Source organism: Struthio camelus, chromosome 3 (assembly GCF_040807025.1).
Source record: "Struthio camelus isolate bStrCam1 chromosome 3, bStrCam1.hap1, whole genome shotgun sequence".
Taxonomy (NCBI): domain Eukaryota; kingdom Metazoa; phylum Chordata; class Aves; order Struthioniformes; family Struthionidae; genus Struthio; species Struthio camelus.
The window spans coordinates 57,944,322-57,963,045 of record NC_090944.1 but is presented as its reverse complement, the minus strand read 5'-3'; the positions used below and the strand labels follow the sequence as shown (position 1 = coordinate 57,963,045).

Here is an 18,724-nt window from a genome sequence, read left to right as displayed (position 1 = left end):
TTAGGGTCCTGCCTCACTTTGCTGCTGCCCATACCCAACTGGCATAGCCTAGCCCTTAATTAATAGCCATTTGTAGTGACATTACTAGCTGTACGTGATGGGGTGTCATTTTCAGAACTGCCTAAATCCCAGTAGCATTGCTGAAAGTAAGCACAGATAAACTAAGTATGCTTACTTAAAATTCAGGCAGTATAATGATTGTTACGAAACTGTGGGGTTTATCCACTGTTACTGAATCCCACTGAGGGTCTGTGTAGCAGAAAGAGTGTTTGCTCAGGGAAATGGGAACTAGTGTGCTTGACTGCATTGGGAACTCTTCTGAAATAAAGTATCTTATGAGATTCTAAGTCACTTAGGCTCTCTTAAAATTGTCATCAAAGTAACAGCTTTGTTAGAGGAGGCCATGGACAGAACGAACTCAAGAGTTTGATTTCATGTTGCTCATGTATGCTTTGCTGGTTAAATATGCAGATTCCTCAAGTAAACACAGTTTCTTTCAGATGGTAGAAGAGGATGGACTTTGTTTTGGAAGTTTTTATTTCTCAAATGTCCTTGGCCAATATATTTGGGTAATAAATTCATACCTTACCTGCAGTTCTTATAATTGCTATCTTTGATTAGTAGCAGATCAAGGAAGTTTGGACCGAAAAGTCTCTCTATTGATTTTGTGAGGGACAGAGAGAGTGAAAAGTAGTGCAGAATATCCTGGGAGGTTTTGTAGCTCTAATACACCAAAAATTAAGAAGCTATAATCTCTTGGGGCAGCCTGCTGTTAGGCTGTAGAAATTAGCCTTCCTAGAGTTTGACAGAATTATGCTTTCTGACCCATTGCACAGTGTGCACCTAGAATATCCGTCTTGCATCTGATTAGCGTACCTCAGAGATGTAAGAAAAAATACAATTCACATTGACAAACTTCAGAATTGACTTTACAGAAGCAAAGCTCCTGAGCTATCTGATGGCTACTGTTAACCAGCCTAAGTAGAAGATTTTTCCTTTGACGGGTTATGAAAATACAGAAATCTCTTATCAGTTATTCTTCCGCTTTTCTTTTGTTTCCTTAATCGTTAGTATGTACTATCAAGAAAATGTGACAGTATGTAGGTGATTGCTTTGGGAGCTATGAAAAATTTTCTTCCTTTGATGCTACATACAGATGAACGCACTGTAAGACTAGCATCTTTCAAGCCATTTCTGATAATCAGTATGGGAACTTAAAGATAAAAAGGCCCAACCCTTCCGCTGGTGATTGAATAGGATTAATTTCTGCAGGCAGTGGTTTCTTGCATGAGCAAAGATTTCAAGTAGATAAAAAATTTAAACCTACCTACTAGACGGGGGTGGGGGGGGAAAGCTTTTTAATTTTGAATGATTTACTGTTCTCCTCGGCATATGTGAGGTTTGCCATCTGCAGCTTCTGCTACGTTACACTGTTGCCTCAATGAATCAGAGATCTAGTTTTCTTCTTAATTGTTAAATACAATTTAAATTACGTTAATCCCTTTTTGAAAGGGTAATAATACCTTCGGTACCTTTGTGAGCTGACGTTTAAAATAAATCTATATTACATTAGCTTTCATCTAGGTTCTAGAGATACTAGGGAAGGCAAAACTTATCATTTAAGCTTTTGTGATCTGTTTTGTATTTAAAAATGTATGTAAGTGGAAACCAAATGAAAAGGGGATTGACCAGAACTTGGCACAAACCAGTGACAGAAGGAGAGTTTTCCTTTGCAAATACAGTTGTATTAAGGTCAAAGAAAAATTACATTCAGCAAAAGTTGAAAACACCTGCTCATAAACAAAGATCAAGTGCTGATCTTAGGTCTTAATTCTTTGCTTTCTTCGTTTGGGCTAAACCTTCCCTTCTCTGAAAAAGCAGAGGACCACAGACAGGAGGAACAGTTCAGAAAGCAACAGAAAGGAGTCCTGTTGTACTGCGTGGCTTTGTTTCCCACACTGGAGGCTTCAAAGATGGTCAAAGAACAGTAATATGTCCTGGGAGTCTTTTGTTAGGCAGGACCACTGGCCTCCGAAGTGCAGAACTAAAGGAAGAAGCGTGGAAGAGCGCTGTTTCCTCTCCAGAGATTGTAGAGGGTTTCAGTTCCATCATTAAAAAAGCCTGGCTACTCGGGTTTGCCATTAAGGGAGGTCTTCATTCCTGATTTTGTCGTAGATATTGGAATAGATCTTTCCCTCAAAATATTTTTGTAAAGATGGTAGAGTCTAAGCAGTTGGAAATCAAAAATAATCCTCTATCTGTTTGATTTTTCAGTGTATCAAGACTTATTTTTGTGCGACACCTCGGGGGTGTTCTAGCGGTGGCTAACATCAGGGGCGGTGGTGAATATGGAGAGACTTGGCACAAAGGTAAATCAGTCCAAGTACAGGAACAAAACTGCAGGCAATGAAGCTGACGACGTTTTCTCACTCCCTCTTCCATACACGCGTCTCCTTTTGTCTTGTATTAATTCACGTAGGAAAGTCCATTTTTTTCTTGCTCATAATATTAAATCTGCAGTTCACCCAGTGTTAGCTGAGAGTTAGATTGTTTCAGTTTTTGCAGCCTACTTTAAAAGTCCTGTTCTGCACAAATACAATGTTTTCCTAGAAAATTACTGCATTTTTTCAAAACAGGATCAAGTTCCTGGACTTTCAGGATTTGAAAATGCGGTTATTTATCTTCAGTGATTTTCCAAAAATGTCTCTATATTACAGGAGCGCTGTGCTGTTTTCACATACCTCTTTTATTTATTATTTGCAGATGCACATATGGCAGAATCCAGCTGTGCCCCACATATTTGCAACTCCCTGTTTGTCATCAGGGCTTTATCTTTTAAATGTGATATCTAAACTACATGCAGACGTTGCCCTATGTTAAGGTCTTTAAGTACTTGGGCTACAGATCCTAAATCTAGTCCTCTGCTTTTGAGAGCTGACCTCACAATTCTAGATCCCCCAGGTCATCACCATTGACTGTTTAGACTCTCATAGTATCCTACAAAAAAAGGCTATGTCATCCACTCCACACGATCTTAGGAGGTCCAACTTTCTGTAGGCAAGCATTTTATCTTCCCTTTTTTTTTTTTTTTTTTTTTTTAGCAGACTGATTGATGCTGCAAGGAAACTCACCACAAAATCTTGTCCACCTCTTTGCTTAGCATCTTTGATATATTTCTCTCCAGTCTTTCCACTTCCAGTCCTTGTTCTGATTCTTTCATTGCCTTTGTTGACTTGCCTTATTGCTGACGATGTTCGACATCTCTTCACCAGGGGAAAAAGCTGGAGAGGGTCGCACTCAGCTCAGTAACACATCCACCGTTATTTAAGTGATGATGTTTTACTCACATTTCTGGAGTTTCGTGGATAAGTTGCTGGAGCAGGGTGAATGTGCCAGAGTAGTGGTGGTTATGATGCAGCACTTTGCAATGGGAATACTCCATAATAACTTTTTATTAAACAGAATGGGATTCCCAGATCATTACAGCTTGGTATTACCATTTCATCTGCTCTAACTCCTTTGTCTGGATCATTTCCTCACAATTGAGTTAAAGATCTAATGGTTTCATAAATAGAAGCCACATATGCTCACGGGTACAGAATATTATTGCTGAGGACGAAGCATCCTTGCATCCTTCATTAATTTAATTTGCTTGTTGGTTTGTAATAAGTTTTAATAAAATTTATCTTAATATGACAATGCTTCTTTAGTCTACCTATTTCCTGTTTAATTTTGACCTGAGTCTTTTATTGCAGTTACATAATTAGATATGTATCTGTTGTTTGTTAATTCTAGAAGCAATTACAGAGGTCTGTTTACTTAGATTTGCAACCTAATTGTGTAGATAGGATTCTGACCTTACCCCAGACTAAAACTTTTAGCAAAGAGAAAGATTTCTCTTCAATTTTATTTTCTCTTCAGTTTCTCCATTCTCTTCAATTCTCTTCTTCAATTTTTATTTTTTATTGCCACACTTTTGAAGATATTTTAATTTTCCCAATATGTCTCTTTACAGTAGTCTTTTTTAATGTGAGAATTATTTGTATCAATAAAAAAAAAAAGTTTACTGATCTCAATTCTAGAAGATGTGTACAAGTAAAGTTTGAGACTTTAGCAACCTAAACATGAAGCATTCTGTATAAGCTGGGTTTTTATGTTCACTGAATGGACAATGGCAATAGAGACACCTCTGGATGATAATTCATGCCTCTCATTTTAAGATGCAGTTAATTGTCCTGGAGGTTCCTGGAGTGAGAGCCTAGACGATCAGCTTGGAGTAAAGACCCAGCTCTTAAACAAAGTGAAAGGGATTTGAGTTCTACTCCCCCAGATGTCTGCACACACACATATACGCTGAACTGTACCACAGGCTTTGCTACAGGAACACCAGGATTTTCTTCCCGATTCCCATTTCTTGCTAGCATTTAATTGCCTGAGAAGGAACTCACCATACGAGGTCTGGGGTAGAACATGTAACCTTTGAGGAGAAGCTATTTTTACAGTCTCTTACCAAACACGAGCCTCTAAAGAAGGTAGATTGTGATACTGTGAGATTTGGTCACCTGAATTCTCTAGATTGATCTTCTGCTCAAATAGTAGAAAGATTTTAGGGCAAGACCATCTTTTCTCTTCCCCATCCTACTGTGAAAGAATTTTTGTCTTGAGATCTAGAAATCTTACCTGTTATATCATCTATACTTACACTTTCCATGATGAGTTATTTCCTCTTATGTCTGCTTGTGTTTGGACTTTTGTTTAACAGGATTGCACCATCTTAAACGTTTCAACATTAGTAGTTTGTTAATAAAATGTAAAACCAACATGTATCTCTAAAGTCCTTTTTTGACAACAGCTATATATCATTCAATTTGAAAACAAATGATAGAAAAAGGTAAATTACCACCCACACATCCTATGGCCAGGAAATTGTAAGCACTTATTTTATACAGAAGAAAATGTGAAGCTTTCTTGTCTTAAGAAACCATCACCGAATTTAATGCTGTTAAGTCCCATTAGATCAAGCCTCCAGTGGAGTGCCTGTGGTCATTTTGTATATATTTTGCAATGCAAAGCTTTTAGCTGAAATTTTACTGGTTAGGAACGTTATCTGGCACTCACTCCACAATATAGGTATGTATTATTCAGACTTTCTGAAAGCATTAGAGCTATCGACAGAACCATCTTAAGACTCTTTGTGTTGAAAGGATCTCATTTTGCTGTTGTTCTCAGCTGCATCAATTATTAAAATGTTCATGAAACTGGAATTGTTCCCAGGTATTTCTGCACACATGTCTGTCTGAAGAGACGGTCTCAAATGGATTTTATGGAATCAACTGATTTGTTTTATTTGTGTACTAGGTGGTATCTTGGCCAACAAACAAAATTGCTTTGATGACTTCCAGTGTGCTGCCAAGTACCTTATCAAAGAGGGCTACACATCTCCAAGGAAGCTGACTATTAATGGAGGCTCAAATGGGGGCCTCTTAGTGGGTAAGAACTTCTTGTACGTTTCCTAGGTTTGGTGCTGGAGTTTATCAAAGTAACCAGGCAAGGGATGTATGAGATCCTCTTTCCAAAAGTTGCCAGAATGTCATTGCATTAATATAAACCAAATGTTATACAGTTTTACTTTATTTGCTGCTTGTATATGCTGTTTGTATTTGCTGTTTGCACTGGGATATTGCGGTTTCTAGCAAATGCTGACTGTTTACTGTCCTGGTTTGTGTGCTAGAGCTAACCCTGTGTTAGTCACACAATAGTTAAGAATGCTTTTTAAAAAAATTGTTTTTACTTTTTCTTTCTTAAAGATTAAAAAAATAATTGAATAACCAGAAATCTTTTATATAGCACAAGGAGACATTCTGTGGTCTGTTGTGTAAGGCAGAGCCCCACGTTCTGGAGTCCTTCATCAGACCTTCTCAGTCAGTCTTTCTGTAGTTACCCATTCTCATTCATAGAGGGAAAATGAAAACATGACAGTTCAGCATTTAAGACCTTTGTACAGGGATAAGTAATAATTTGACGCTAATTTCATTTGTAGAGTTAAAACATGATTACAAATAAAACCATGAATGTGTCCGGTGAGAAATGCAAAATAGTAAGTGCAGCTACTTGAAACAGCCATGAACTTTGTTGCATTGTCACAGATGCATCATATTCACATATTATTCGCTGGTCTGTTCCTAAATTCCTGGAAAATAATAGCCTCTTCTTAAACAGAAAAACTTTTCACAAAAAGGTCTCATAGTCTAACCAGCATTTACAGAGCTACAAAATTTGTCTCTGACTAAATCCCTCTCTCTGAAGGTAGAAGAAGAAACAGTGGGGTGAGGGAGTTTATTCAGTCTTGAAAGAGGGAAATACAATGAATGATATTTGAGTTTGTTTGGATTTGTTTAAAACAGTATGAAAAGCATGTGACGGTGTGACGGAGTCAAGCTCATGAAGTGAGAGGAAGAAAAGCATATTTAAAGTTTACAAATCACTGATTTATAAAAAATGAGCAGATTTACTAGGCTCACCCTGTGGATGCTCTTTTTTTTATACTGTAATTATCTACTCTTGACTACTGGCCTTTTTTTTTTTTTTTTTTTTTTTGACATGAACTAGCATCTAGTATAGGAAACAGGATTTGGAGCTAAACAGATATTTTCTCTGAGCCAGCTTGGCCGTTCTTCCATTTTTATTTAAAGAAAAGAAATGTATTAAAGATTATTAACGTCTTAGAGTACGTGTAAAGTTTTATTTTGGCTTACTGCATATATGCTGCTCAGTTGGAGATGGCAAGAGTTATTTGTAAGTAAGTGCACAAATAGAAATGGTTGAATATATAAAGGGTTAAAGGGTCTGCATATCACTGTGAGTGCAAGCATGGAACAAGTCTGTTCTATGTGGGCATAAAAATCTACTTGAAAATTCAGTTAAACTTTCAACTGCAATGCAGTTGTTACGTAGCTTCTGAAAACAGTGTTTTATGGTTACCTGGGCTTTAGTTTCAGTCAGGATGGGATTTGTCCTGCCCAACTTATCATCAGAAAAGTTGTGTGTCTGCCTGAACTAGTCAGCTGAGCTCCTTTAGGTAAGGGAAAGCAAGTGGCATCTGCAGAGAGCAGCTCATTCCGGTACAAAACAGGTGAGATGAATCTAGACCTCACTGCTGTGAAAAAATCTGTTGTTAGAAAATTTCCATTGCGATTGCAGATTGACTGCAATCCAGCTGGGTTTCCTCATTCTTCATGAGCCACGTAAGGGTTTTGCTTGACTGCGTAAAACTAAGTGAATATTGGAAATGTTTATAAGTAATTTTTCTTCAAAGCAGAACTAAATTCTCAAGAGTGAGTAGCTGTTCATATCACACTAGAGAGTGTTACTGATGCTTTAGATGTAATGACCCAGTGCCAGATTTTCTTACTCTACACTTATTGAAGAAAAAACACTGACAAGGAAGAGTATTGTCATTCTTCCAAAATACTGTTTCCTTTTAGTCTAATTAACAGGAGGTGACTCTGAGGAGTGCAGAGCTCTGATCTCCTGGTTCATTCAACTGCAAAACAAGACTTCCTTGTCCTGCAGAGTGGGATCCTAAAGCTCAGTAGGGCAGCACAGCTGTGAGGTGAAAGCCTCCTTCATGCAAATGCAGTTTGACCTCTTCTGTTTGCTTAGGCAAACGGTTCTGAGGTTTTCAAATCTTATCTTCGTAATGAATTTGTGTTTAAAAAAAAAAAAAATGCAAAATATGTGTAGAGGGTAAAACTCATGAAGAAATTGTCGTATCAAGTTGCAGTTTATTAATGCGTATAGTTAATTATTGTGGTTAATTAAGGGGATGCAATGAGAACTGTTAAGTGTCTCCATAAGTAATTTCTTACTGAAGTAACTGTTCAGAGAACTAGACACAGCAATTCTGGTATAGTCCTGAGCAACACATGGTTCAAGTCTTGAAGATGCACTCTGTAATAAAGAATGCTAAAATTCAATGTTAAAATAGTTGTTTCAGCTTTTTTGCCTTACCAGAGTAACATTTATGTTCAAGAACGGAAATAACATGAAAAGGAGGGATCTAATCAAAAGGTTCAGTTAAAAGGATAAAGTGCTTTTAGGTGGTAGCTATGGAAGACCCCGTATGTGTATATTCCTTATGAAAATGACTCAGAAACGACCTAGGAAAAATCAGCATAGTTGTATATCAGGTGACCGGATGTAAAACAAAACATCCTTCGAAAAAAACAGGAAGCACATTCAAGTGAAGAAATAGGACAGAGCATAAACTCTGACAGGGACTAACAGGCCACAGAAGATCGATTAGCAAATTGCCAGCAGCATAAAGATTAGCAATAAAAACTGTTTATGCACATCAGAAGCAGGAAGTTGGCCAGAGAGTCTGTGGGTCTTATAGATTAGTGAGGTGTAAAAGGAGCACTAAAGACAAATAATGGCAGAGCAGAAGAACTAAATGGTTTATATGTATTGATGTTCCCTCCTGAGGAGCTTGGGGAGTTCCCTACACCAGAGTCTCTCCTTATGGGGAATGCTCTGAGGAGCTGACTCAAGCTGAAGCATCAGTTGAAGAGGTTTTAGAATATATCAATCAGATGAAAAGTACTGTGTTGCCAGGACCAGCTGGTGCACACACAAGATCCTAAATGCACTCCAGTATGAAATTGCGGACTACTAAGCCTGAATATCTGAGGAACAGAAGGGGACAAGTGCAATGCCAATTTTTAAAACAGTTCACAGTGATCCACAAAGTGCAGATCAGTAAATCTGGCTTCTCTGATGGGCAGACAAACTGAAACCAATAAGTAATAGCTGGCACACGTAAGGAAGAATCTTGCAGACTGACATTATGACTTGCAAATCTATTAGAACTGTTTGGAGGAATCGGAGAGTATGGTACTTGTAACAGTGATCTAGCTGAGGAATTATTCTTGCATTTCTGAAAGTTTTTTGACAAGGTCCCTCATACAAAGCTACGCAGGAAAGTTCTTTCTGAGCTGGAAGGAAGCTCATGTGGCTATATCCTGGTTAGCAGGAAGCAAAGAGTGGGAATAAATTATCCATTTTCACAGTGAAAAGATAGGAGAATCAGAAGAATAGAGAATCTGTGAAAGCATTTACCTAGGTGTGGATGCGTAGCGATGGGCTCTGAATTGAGAAAGGGATTCTGGGATTCATTGTGGAAGTTATCTGAAAATCTCATTGCCTTGCTCAGTGATAGAATAGTAAATATGATTAGGAAGGTAATAAACACTAAAAGCAAATAATACATTTAAGCCTCTATTTAAAATCCATGGATATCTCGAATATTGTTCATGGCGCTCTAGTTTCCACTTTCAAAAAAGTTATAGTAAAACAGGAAAAGATAAAGAGAAGATGACAGGAAGGATCAGAGACATGAAATAACTTCCCTTTGAAGACAAACAAATAAACTGCAAGTCTCAGCTTGGGAAAGAGTTAACCAATCTGGGGAATTGCTAATAACTGATGATAGAATGAGAAAGGTAAATGAAGAATGATTATTCGTTTTTTTTCTCGTGCTACAACAACTAGGGGAATTTGTAAAATCGTAAGGCAACAGATTTAAATTAAACAACAGAAATTGGAATCGAAGAACTAATTGCCACAGGATATCATGAAGGCTAGATGAATAAGCATTAAGAAAGGGAAGATGCACATTTATGGAGGGTGTGTGCTTTGATGGCCGTTTAACAGGATGGCTGGAGATAATCTCCAGCTCAGGGAAAATCTAAACAACTAGTTGCACAAATGTGGCAACGTGCAGGAAATATCACTCAGTATTTGCTTTCTTTGTTACACTTTTTCCGAAAGCATCTGCCAGTAGCTGCCTTGTAAATTGAACACTGCGCTAGATGGGCATACGTGGTTATTTTTACAATATGAGGCAAACATTACTCTTAAAGCAATTACCCCTTCAGTAGATAAGGCAGATGGAAATACTAAGAGAAGAAAATACAACAATTCTATGATTTGCTTTATTAAAATGAGAGGTTATTCCTCTGATTTTGTAATAGTTTTTTTATCAGACCTCTTTGACTAGAAAAGATCTGAAAAAACATTTGGATTTACATAGTAATTATAGAAGAAAACTTTCATCTCAAATGGAGATTTATTGCACCTTAATGCCCTTTTCTTTCTTGATACTAATATTAGAAGTTAAGAAAGTAAACAGTTGAGAAACATTAATTCATTAGCCCAAAAGCTCACGTATTTAACACAGTAGACTTTTAAAAAGTGCTTATCTCCTTTAAACCCAGTATGCTAGTTTGGAAGGCAGCTTGCAAAGTGCTGTGTGTTTGGTGCCTGGTGATCAGGGAAGTAACTCTTACGCTGTTTTGAAAATACCATCTTTGGGAGTTACAGTTTTTATCTGTTTGTGTGTTGCTTTCAGTTTTGCTTCAAAGTCTATTTGACTTCATATTCGTTGCAAGTCTTTAAGTGCAATTAGTTTTATGTCAAACGTTTTATGCTCAAGTTTTTAGCTTCGGACATTATATGGGAATTGTTTTAATTTGACAATTTTACATGTTTTGTAAAAAACAGTTTATAAGAAGCAGCTTTATGAACGTTGGGCTGGCATGAGTTTGCTGGCAGTGGACCTTTCACTACTGAGCTTCGTGCTTTTCAATATGAATACTAATCGAGTTGTTTCCCTGTTGAAGCTGCCTGTGCTAATCAGCGCCCTGACCTGTTTGGTTGTGCTATTGCCCAAGTGGGAGTGATGGATATGCTCAAGTTCCACAAGTACACGATCGGTCATGCTTGGACTACTGACTACGGTTGCTCTGACTGTAAAGAGCAGTTTGAATGGCTTTGCAAGTAAGTGCCTTTCGCTATTTTTTTGGTTGTTAAAACGCATAGTCTGCTTGATAGTTGTAAGTTATAATAAATAGCTATTCTAAGAATTACATTATCCTTTCTCACACGGGGTTGGGAGGGTTCAGAATTTCTTTACAAGTCAGTTTTGCATGGAAGATGCAAAAACCCCATTGAGTCAGCTGGTCATGTTTTCAAAGACTTATGTTCTACTGTTTAACAGCTTAGGAACAACTTTCTTTTCTGTATTATGACTCCTTTTTTTGGGAGGCTGTCAAAACAGAATACTCTCAAGTGAACCACTACACAAATTGTATTTTTTTGCGGTGGGGGAGAGACGATCACCACTGTGAATTGCATTACACAATGTGGATAGGATTTATTTATGTGAATTGATTGGGAGTAGACCACAACAGGATGTTAATTAAGTTCTTAACTTCTTGCTGAGGGGCCTGGAAATATTCTTTAAAAAAAATAAGAAAACAGAGAGCGAGCTGTGTGAGAACAGAAATGGGCTGCACATTGGATAAGGCTAATAATGAATGTGTTAGAATAAGTGCCATCATTTCAAATTTTTTTCCAGCACCTCATCTCCTATTACTACTTTTATATTCCTTTAATAATGAAGATTGATATTACAGGAGAATGCCTCAAACATACTAAACAATTTGACTGGTTTAGCCTAGTGGATTTCTAACTTCCTAACTTAGTATTTAGATACTAAAAAATAGATGTGCTACAGGTACACTGAGGTCAAACTTGATCTAAAGCATTTATTTTTAAAAAAATCAATGTCAGGTCCAAATACTAGATGATCAGTTAAGCCCATTGTAATTAGATTGTTTCTAGACCTCCATTTGTCCAGCTTAAGCTTTCAGTTGAAAACACAATTTTGTAAATAAATATAATGCACAGAACAGTTAACAAATTTTATAATTCACCTTTTGTTAATAGCTTTCCAAAAAAGATTAACTGTTACAAAATTAATCCAAATGATCTTCATAATTTTGGGCAGTGAAACTTCCCTGCCCATATGTGAATTCAGATATTCTCAAGTGGAGAAGTAGAAGCACAGCTGTAAATTTATTCTGTGAGTAGGAAAAATGCTTCTGTAGAAGGGAGTCACCTTATACCTGCTTATGCACACGCTCACTGTAGCTCTCTCAAAATCTCAGTATGCAGTTTTAAAAACTTTTATGGTAATGGCTGAACTATCTCTTTTTTTCCAGATGGGAAAATTTGTTTAAGCTGCTTTGCCTCCTGTTAAACAACTGGCAATTTCTTGTCAAATGTAGCAAGATACTGTATAATGTTGTTTAGATCCTGTCATTGCAAATATGCTAAAAATAGAGTGCCCTGTACTGACCATTATTTAACTTTTTTCAAAACAGTCATAGCGCTGCAAATTCTCATTGTTCCTTAGATGAAAATAAGGAAGTTAGAAATCTGTTAGGTTAAACATTCAAATATTGTCACATTTTCATAAAAATAATTTGGATTTACTTAGTGGATACTCCTCCAAATGTGAAGTTAATTTAAAAAATAAAGCGAAATTCCCTTCTGTATTTCCTGTCATGAGATAGGAAAAAAATAATATCCTACTCTTGCTTTTAGGAATGCAGCATTCTTTCTAGGTGTTGCTTTGCCTGAGTGATATATGAAATTGTTAGGTAGAATTCTTTAAGACTTACTATTAGATTCATTTCTAATGCCAGAAAGTATTTGTTCTGAGATCTATAGATGCATCTTTTATGTTATGTTGCAGTAGTGAAGAGATGTAAATTTTCCTGCAGGGAAAACAGATTTTGTAAGTTAGGTCATCCATTGTTCAAGAAATATGAATCAAAGTTATCCGTTGAAGGCAGGAAAATTTACAGTTCTCCTCTCAGTTTCCTACATGGTATTCCCTCGGAGTGCATCTATGTTCAAACGGGGTCTGAAGATTGGAGGGACCGAATTTAAAAACTGTACGCCACTTGCAGCTTACCATCAGAGACTGTATCCAAATTTGCATGCAAAAAAAAGCCATGCACATGCAGACCTGGGCTATGTATATATGCTGGGAAAATGTCTCATTTCCCTGTTTCCAGCACGATGGATCCTGCAGTGAACTTCACAGCTTGTGCTGTAGGTTTACCTGATATCCATTCCTGATATTTTTGGTATTGCTGTGAGATGTCTGCGTATGCCTCCAAAATTAGAGAAATGTACTTGCTTCATGTTTGAGAGCCAGAGAACTGTAGCCACTATTATACATCAGTTGCCAGTAGTGCAATACTGATTTTTGCAACTGAGAATTGTGATATTCTGAGTGCTATCAAATGCCACTGTAGTGATTTCAATATGAGATGCCCTTCTGGTTGGGCCTTGAGGAAAAAATATGTGAATATTTGTGTGCTCTTCTCAGGTACTCTCCACTTCACAATATCAAGCTACCAGAAGAAGATGGCATCCAGTATCCCTCTACACTGCTTCTTACAGCAGACCACGATGATCGTGTGGTCCCTCTACATTCACTGAAGTTTATTGCTACTCTGCAATATGTTGTGGGCCGAAGCCGTAAACAAACCAATCCGCTTCTCATCCATGTTGACACGAAGGCTGGGCATGGAGCAGGAAAGCCAACTGCTAAAGTTATAGAAGAAGTGTCAGATATGTTTGCTTTTATAGCGCGATGCCTAAATCTTGATTGGATTGAATAGGCAAAATGCTTGTTACAGTCTCTTTTAGAAAACAAGGGCTTTAACACCATTTAAGACCAACCAGACTACTACGTGGTGTAGTACTTACATTTAAGAACTGCAGTTTCATATTTTATTGATCCAATCTGCTATGGAGTTTTGATCTTCTGTGCTTCCCTCTTTTTAGCGTTTCTTTGAATTTCTTTTCTACTGCGTTCCAAAGTACATTTTAAATAGCATGTTCAAATAAATAGCTGAGCTACTGTCAGTGCTGTTGTGAACAGTTAGATTCCAGAGTTTAGTGCTAGTTGGGCTTATTTCATGTAAGCAATTTTAATGTATTTTGCACCTATAAACATATCCAGATCATCTGTAATTAAATGTAAGTACTGTCCCCGTACTCTGAGCATACTTTTATTTACACAGTAATTTATTTAAGAATGTAAATTGAAAAGGTTCAGTGATAAGCATGAAATACTGAAGAGCAGGTAATCTGGGTAATTAAGTCAAACACTATTGAAAAGCTTATATTTCATGTTGTTCATGACAGTATATTACCGTCTGTAATAATGATGTTGCTAAATTGTTTTTTCTTTCCAAAGAGGCTTCCAAATGTCCCCAATTTTCCTTCATTTATTTCCACATAGAATAGAAATTGGAGGCTGGAAAACTTAAAGAATTCTTAGAATCTCACTGTAATCTTTGTCAAATTGCACAGACACTCTTAACTATTGCCTGTCTACTGCTAGCTCTTTAACTATTTCTCAACAGCAGACCAGACATGGGTAAAAAAAACAGACCAGATTGTTAAATTCGGTTTTTCCTCATGCTTTTTACAGAATGTTCTAAAACAAGCCAAAACCCGAACATACATGTAATCTGCTTCTGGCTGCAGAACAGCAAGAGCACATAGTCAGATTCCATAATGATTTGACAGACACACAGGATTTGAACTGCCATTTCATATCTTTCCCATCTAGGCTGTAAAGCTATTAAGTAGATGTGAATATTTGCTTTTAAGCTGCCTGAACTGCAGTGCAGTGCTGCAATTAGCTTTTGATTTTGCAAAGCAAAAAGATGTTCTACCAATTATTAGTAGTCCTGTTGCCCCTCCAGAAAACACTATCATTTCTCAGTGTTGGATAACCTAATAGTATACTTTTCCAGAATCATGCTTGTCACATTCATACTCAGACCCTTAGGCTGTATTTTAACTCTGAGCTCAGAGTTTTATGTTTAAGTAAGCAGTATCTCAGCCTGGGAAGAGGAGGAAGTGGTGTCTAAAGAGGAGCAGGCTGCTGTTTATTTGTACCGGATTTACATTATGTTTCTTTCACACTGTGAGGCTTCTGCTGATTCCCTCTACAATCCAGGAAGGATCATTCCTCCCAGTCCCTAGTAATTTGTAATTTGATTTCAGGAGGAAAAACAAGGATTTCTGCTTTCCTATGAAGTATCAGAGAGTACCATACCTAAACCCTGGATGTGGCCTGGCGTGGGTTTGTATTCCATGCACATTATAGTTTCTTTCAGGTACCTTATGGACTGATGTGGCCTATCACAGCATTGAATTAGACGATCAGACCAGTAAGTTGAGAAGCGGGAGGTTTTTTCCCTCCAGGCTGTGCAAATGGGGTTCAGGTTTTCCCCCTCCCCCCCGCATAGTTCAGGGATGTGAACTGCTTTCCGAGACATCTGGGAAGTTTCAACAGCTGCCCTGCAATGGCAGAAACAAAGCACACAAACCATCTTTGCTTGTAGTATCTCACAGTTGCCTCATCTGGCCTTTTATTGAATGCTGTAATATCATTAGAGGGCGGTAATAGGAGCTTTGCAGGTTAGCGTGTGGAAAACCCATTCTTTGGACCTTTGTGAAACAGGCATGAATTGTATCCATGCCTTGGATGGCAGAGACTGTGACACAGCCTCCTCAGGCGTCCACAATAATCCACTTTTTTCCTGAAGTTTTGTGCTGAGCCGAGCTCCCTGAATGACTCAGAATCAGGTCAGAGGACCAGTAATGTGAGGAGTTTGAAAACTGCCTGAGTGGCAATTCAAAGTAGCAAAGGTGGAGCTGGTTTTGAGACACTACTCCCAAAAGGAGAAGAGTTCAAGAGCATCCCTTGTAGAGTGCTGGTATCTCAATGAGAAAGGCATTTTGTTTTCATAACAAGGTCTTAATTTTTACATTTTATTTGATCTTCCTTGGGTATGCCAAGTAGGGGATTCAGGTGCCAAGAAAGGATGCTGTAGAGCTGTACTTTTAGCTGAATTGCTCCTTTCAGCACAGAAGTGTCATGGCTCCAAGTAGAAACCATAATTAGCTCAGAGCAAGTAATGCTCTTGTAATATAGCGGGATTTAAACTTTCAGAGTTTGGATTAGATATACTTGGAACCCTACCATTTCTGCTATATAAAGCCATAATGAAATCTCAGTTAATCCGATGTCAAGGTTAACTGCTTTTCTCTGCTGTTTCATGGAGAGGCTCTGTATTTTGTGCCTTTTGCTTCAAGTGCACGAAGCAGAATTCATTAGGTGGATACAGGACAAGGTAACCTCCTCACAACTACTTTTTCAAAAATCGTGTTTCATACAAAAATTGATGCCAATGTTTTGTGCCAAGACCAAAAACAGAAGAATCTTTAAAGTCATATAGGAGGCTTATGTTATATGAACCAAAATCTGTTTTTAAGTGGAAATAAAAGAATAAATTTCTACATGTTGCTCACTTCTGATATTCTTCACAATTAACATACGTCTTAGTTGCCTTCGCTCCAATGAGAATACATTGGCATCAGAACTGATTTATGTGAAAAAGGTCAGAAATATTTTTAAAGCATCATCTTTTAGAGAGTCTTCATATTCTTCACAGAAAGAGATATTTGAATTCCCTCACATTAGAGTTAGTGTAAATTTTGGTGGCTACCCAAAGAACATACTGACTTTGAATAGGTGCTGCACCCTGCCAGCAATACAACCACAAGATCTAAGGACGGAACAAGGGCAGCTGGTCTCTGGCTATATAAGAGTAAAGGCCACTCCAGACAGATTTGGAGCCACCTGCTCTTGGCAACCAGGACTTGCCTTGTACCCATATTTTCTTGACTCTACCTTGCCATCTGTCTGTAGAAAGGCAGAAACATGAGCTGCAGTACTTTTGGATTTGATACTGCAAGCAACAGCTTTCAAACATCTATGTTGTCAGGTCATTTCTTTATTTTTAGCCTAAGGTAGCCCCTCAGGATTGCAGAAGAATCTGCTTATAGACTCTTCCTGACAGCCTCTCCTCTGAAGGGGGTTTTCCAAGCTGGGTAGGATTTAGCAGGGAGAGCCAAGGGAGGGACTTGGAAGCCAAGCTAGTAAACAGCCACCCACTGTTCTGCCAAGATCTTCTACTTTGGAAATCTTTAGTAGGCAACTTCGGTGCAATTGCGCCTTCATGCAGACCCCTTGGGATTTTGGATAATCCGTGCTGTTTGAACAGCCAGGTTTGGCAACTTTTTTCGTCTCCCCGTATGTTCTTTGAATTACTTCTGTCTTACTATTATTGCATGCCAAGGAAAGCAAACGTGTTCTTCTGGCCTTTTTTTTTCCTTACCCATGTGGGAAGGGGAGGTGGGATGTCCTTCTGTTTCTCATGTCTCTTGAGATAACCAACCTGATACTTGTTAAAAGGTGTGTCTTCACATAACATTATTCCGTGAATAGCCATTTCTGAATGATCTCATGTCTTTAGTTTATTCATGGAAGAGAAATCCCATTGATGGAGTCCCTCAGTGGAAGCTAGGCTAGCTACTGGCATCTACAGAAATACACTGAAATTCTAGATTTTACTCTAGTTGGAGTAACAGAGGAACGGAATAAACTTGCTGTTCACTCTCTTGCCCACAGCAGGGTAAGTTTAATGCTGAAGCTCTGAGCGGCAAGAGTCAATTCATGGTGGTTTTTGCTAAAGCTTTCTAGCTTCCACAGCAGATGCAGCATGAGAGCTGGAGTCAATGGATCAGCATCGCTGCAAACCTGACGTTTCTACCCTGCCAGGTGCTGTTTGGAAGCCAACAGTTTATACATGTGCCTTATTTTCACTGCATATCAGGCCTTCTGTGCCCAAAAAGGAAGGAGACGTTCTTTCGGAACCCCTTGAAGAGGGTGAGGTTTGCATGTGATTTTAACAAACATACGTGTTACATATACATTTGATAGTGCTAACTGAAATATTAAGGTAGACATTTTTCTATAACCTAAACAGTGCAATTTTAAGCCCAAAATATTATTTATAATTTTCATCTTGACGTCACTATAAGGGGGAAAATCAGAAGAAAAGCAACAGAGTGGCTTCATTTTATAGTGTTCCTCTTGATTTGTCCCTCCAGGATACTAGAAGAACGTGCGTTGTATGGATTCTAAAATAAGCATCCTATTTTGCTGTCATTCCCCCAGAAACGGGATGTGGAATTTCCTTGTTTCAGGAAACAAGATCATATTAGAAGTGCAAGATTGCATGCAGTAAAGCTACGAACAGGCTGTAGGTTGAGTTGCATGAAATACCTTAATTCAGCAGAGGCACCTGGGCTCATAGGTGGTAATTCCTTTTAGGCCTGAACACCATCATTTCCATGCTGCTTTTCTTTCCATGTGAAGACCTGTACATAACCTCTAACATCTCAGGAGACAAGCAGATGAACATTAGGATATATTGCATTTCAGTGATGCTATCCAATATACCCTTTACTCTTGTGGGACTCTGAAAGTGCCAGAAGACAGTAGCAACACTAAAAAAATCATGGTTTGCTCTGACATCTAGCAGTCATTGAACAATGGTTACTTGTCCCCAAGTAACAGAGGAATTTAGTCATTAGTTAAGCACTAGTTAATGCAATTTTTCCGAAGGTCTGATGAGATTGTTTGGCTGGTGAAAAACTGCTTTCTGTGCTGCTTTGTGCTCGTGGACTATTTCCTGGTGTGCAGCAAGAGCATGCCCTTTTGACAGCAAATGACCAAGCACTGTGATATGGACTGTTCTTTCCCTCCTGGGGAAGAAACTGAATAAAGGGTTCAGTTATTTGACTGCTCAGAATCCTTTGGAGTTGTGGCAAGAACAGATAAGCAATACTCAGTGTTTTCTGTGTATTTCAAATGAAACAGTGTAATTTCTCAAAAAAATATGATGTTTTCTGGTAATGTTATATTTTCAAAGGAAGTTCTGCT

General features: G+C 38.1%; 1 protein-coding gene across 1 annotated transcript in view; it reads left to right on the top strand.

The window, feature by feature from the left end:
* PREP (prolyl endopeptidase) overlaps nt 1-13,908 on the top strand; it is a 115,077-nt gene extending 101,169 nt beyond the window's left edge. The window contains exons 12-15 of the mRNA XM_068937916.1: nt 2,275-2,369; nt 5,359-5,490; nt 10,680-10,836; nt 13,241-13,908. Coding sequence (XP_068794017.1) covers nt 2,275-2,369; nt 5,359-5,490; nt 10,680-10,836; nt 13,241-13,535 — 679 coding nt within the window. The 3' untranslated portion in view covers nt 13,536-13,908. The remainder of the gene's footprint in view (nt 1-2,274; nt 2,370-5,358; nt 5,491-10,679; nt 10,837-13,240) is intronic.
* The last annotated feature ends 4,816 nt before the right edge of the window (nt 13,909-18,724 follow it).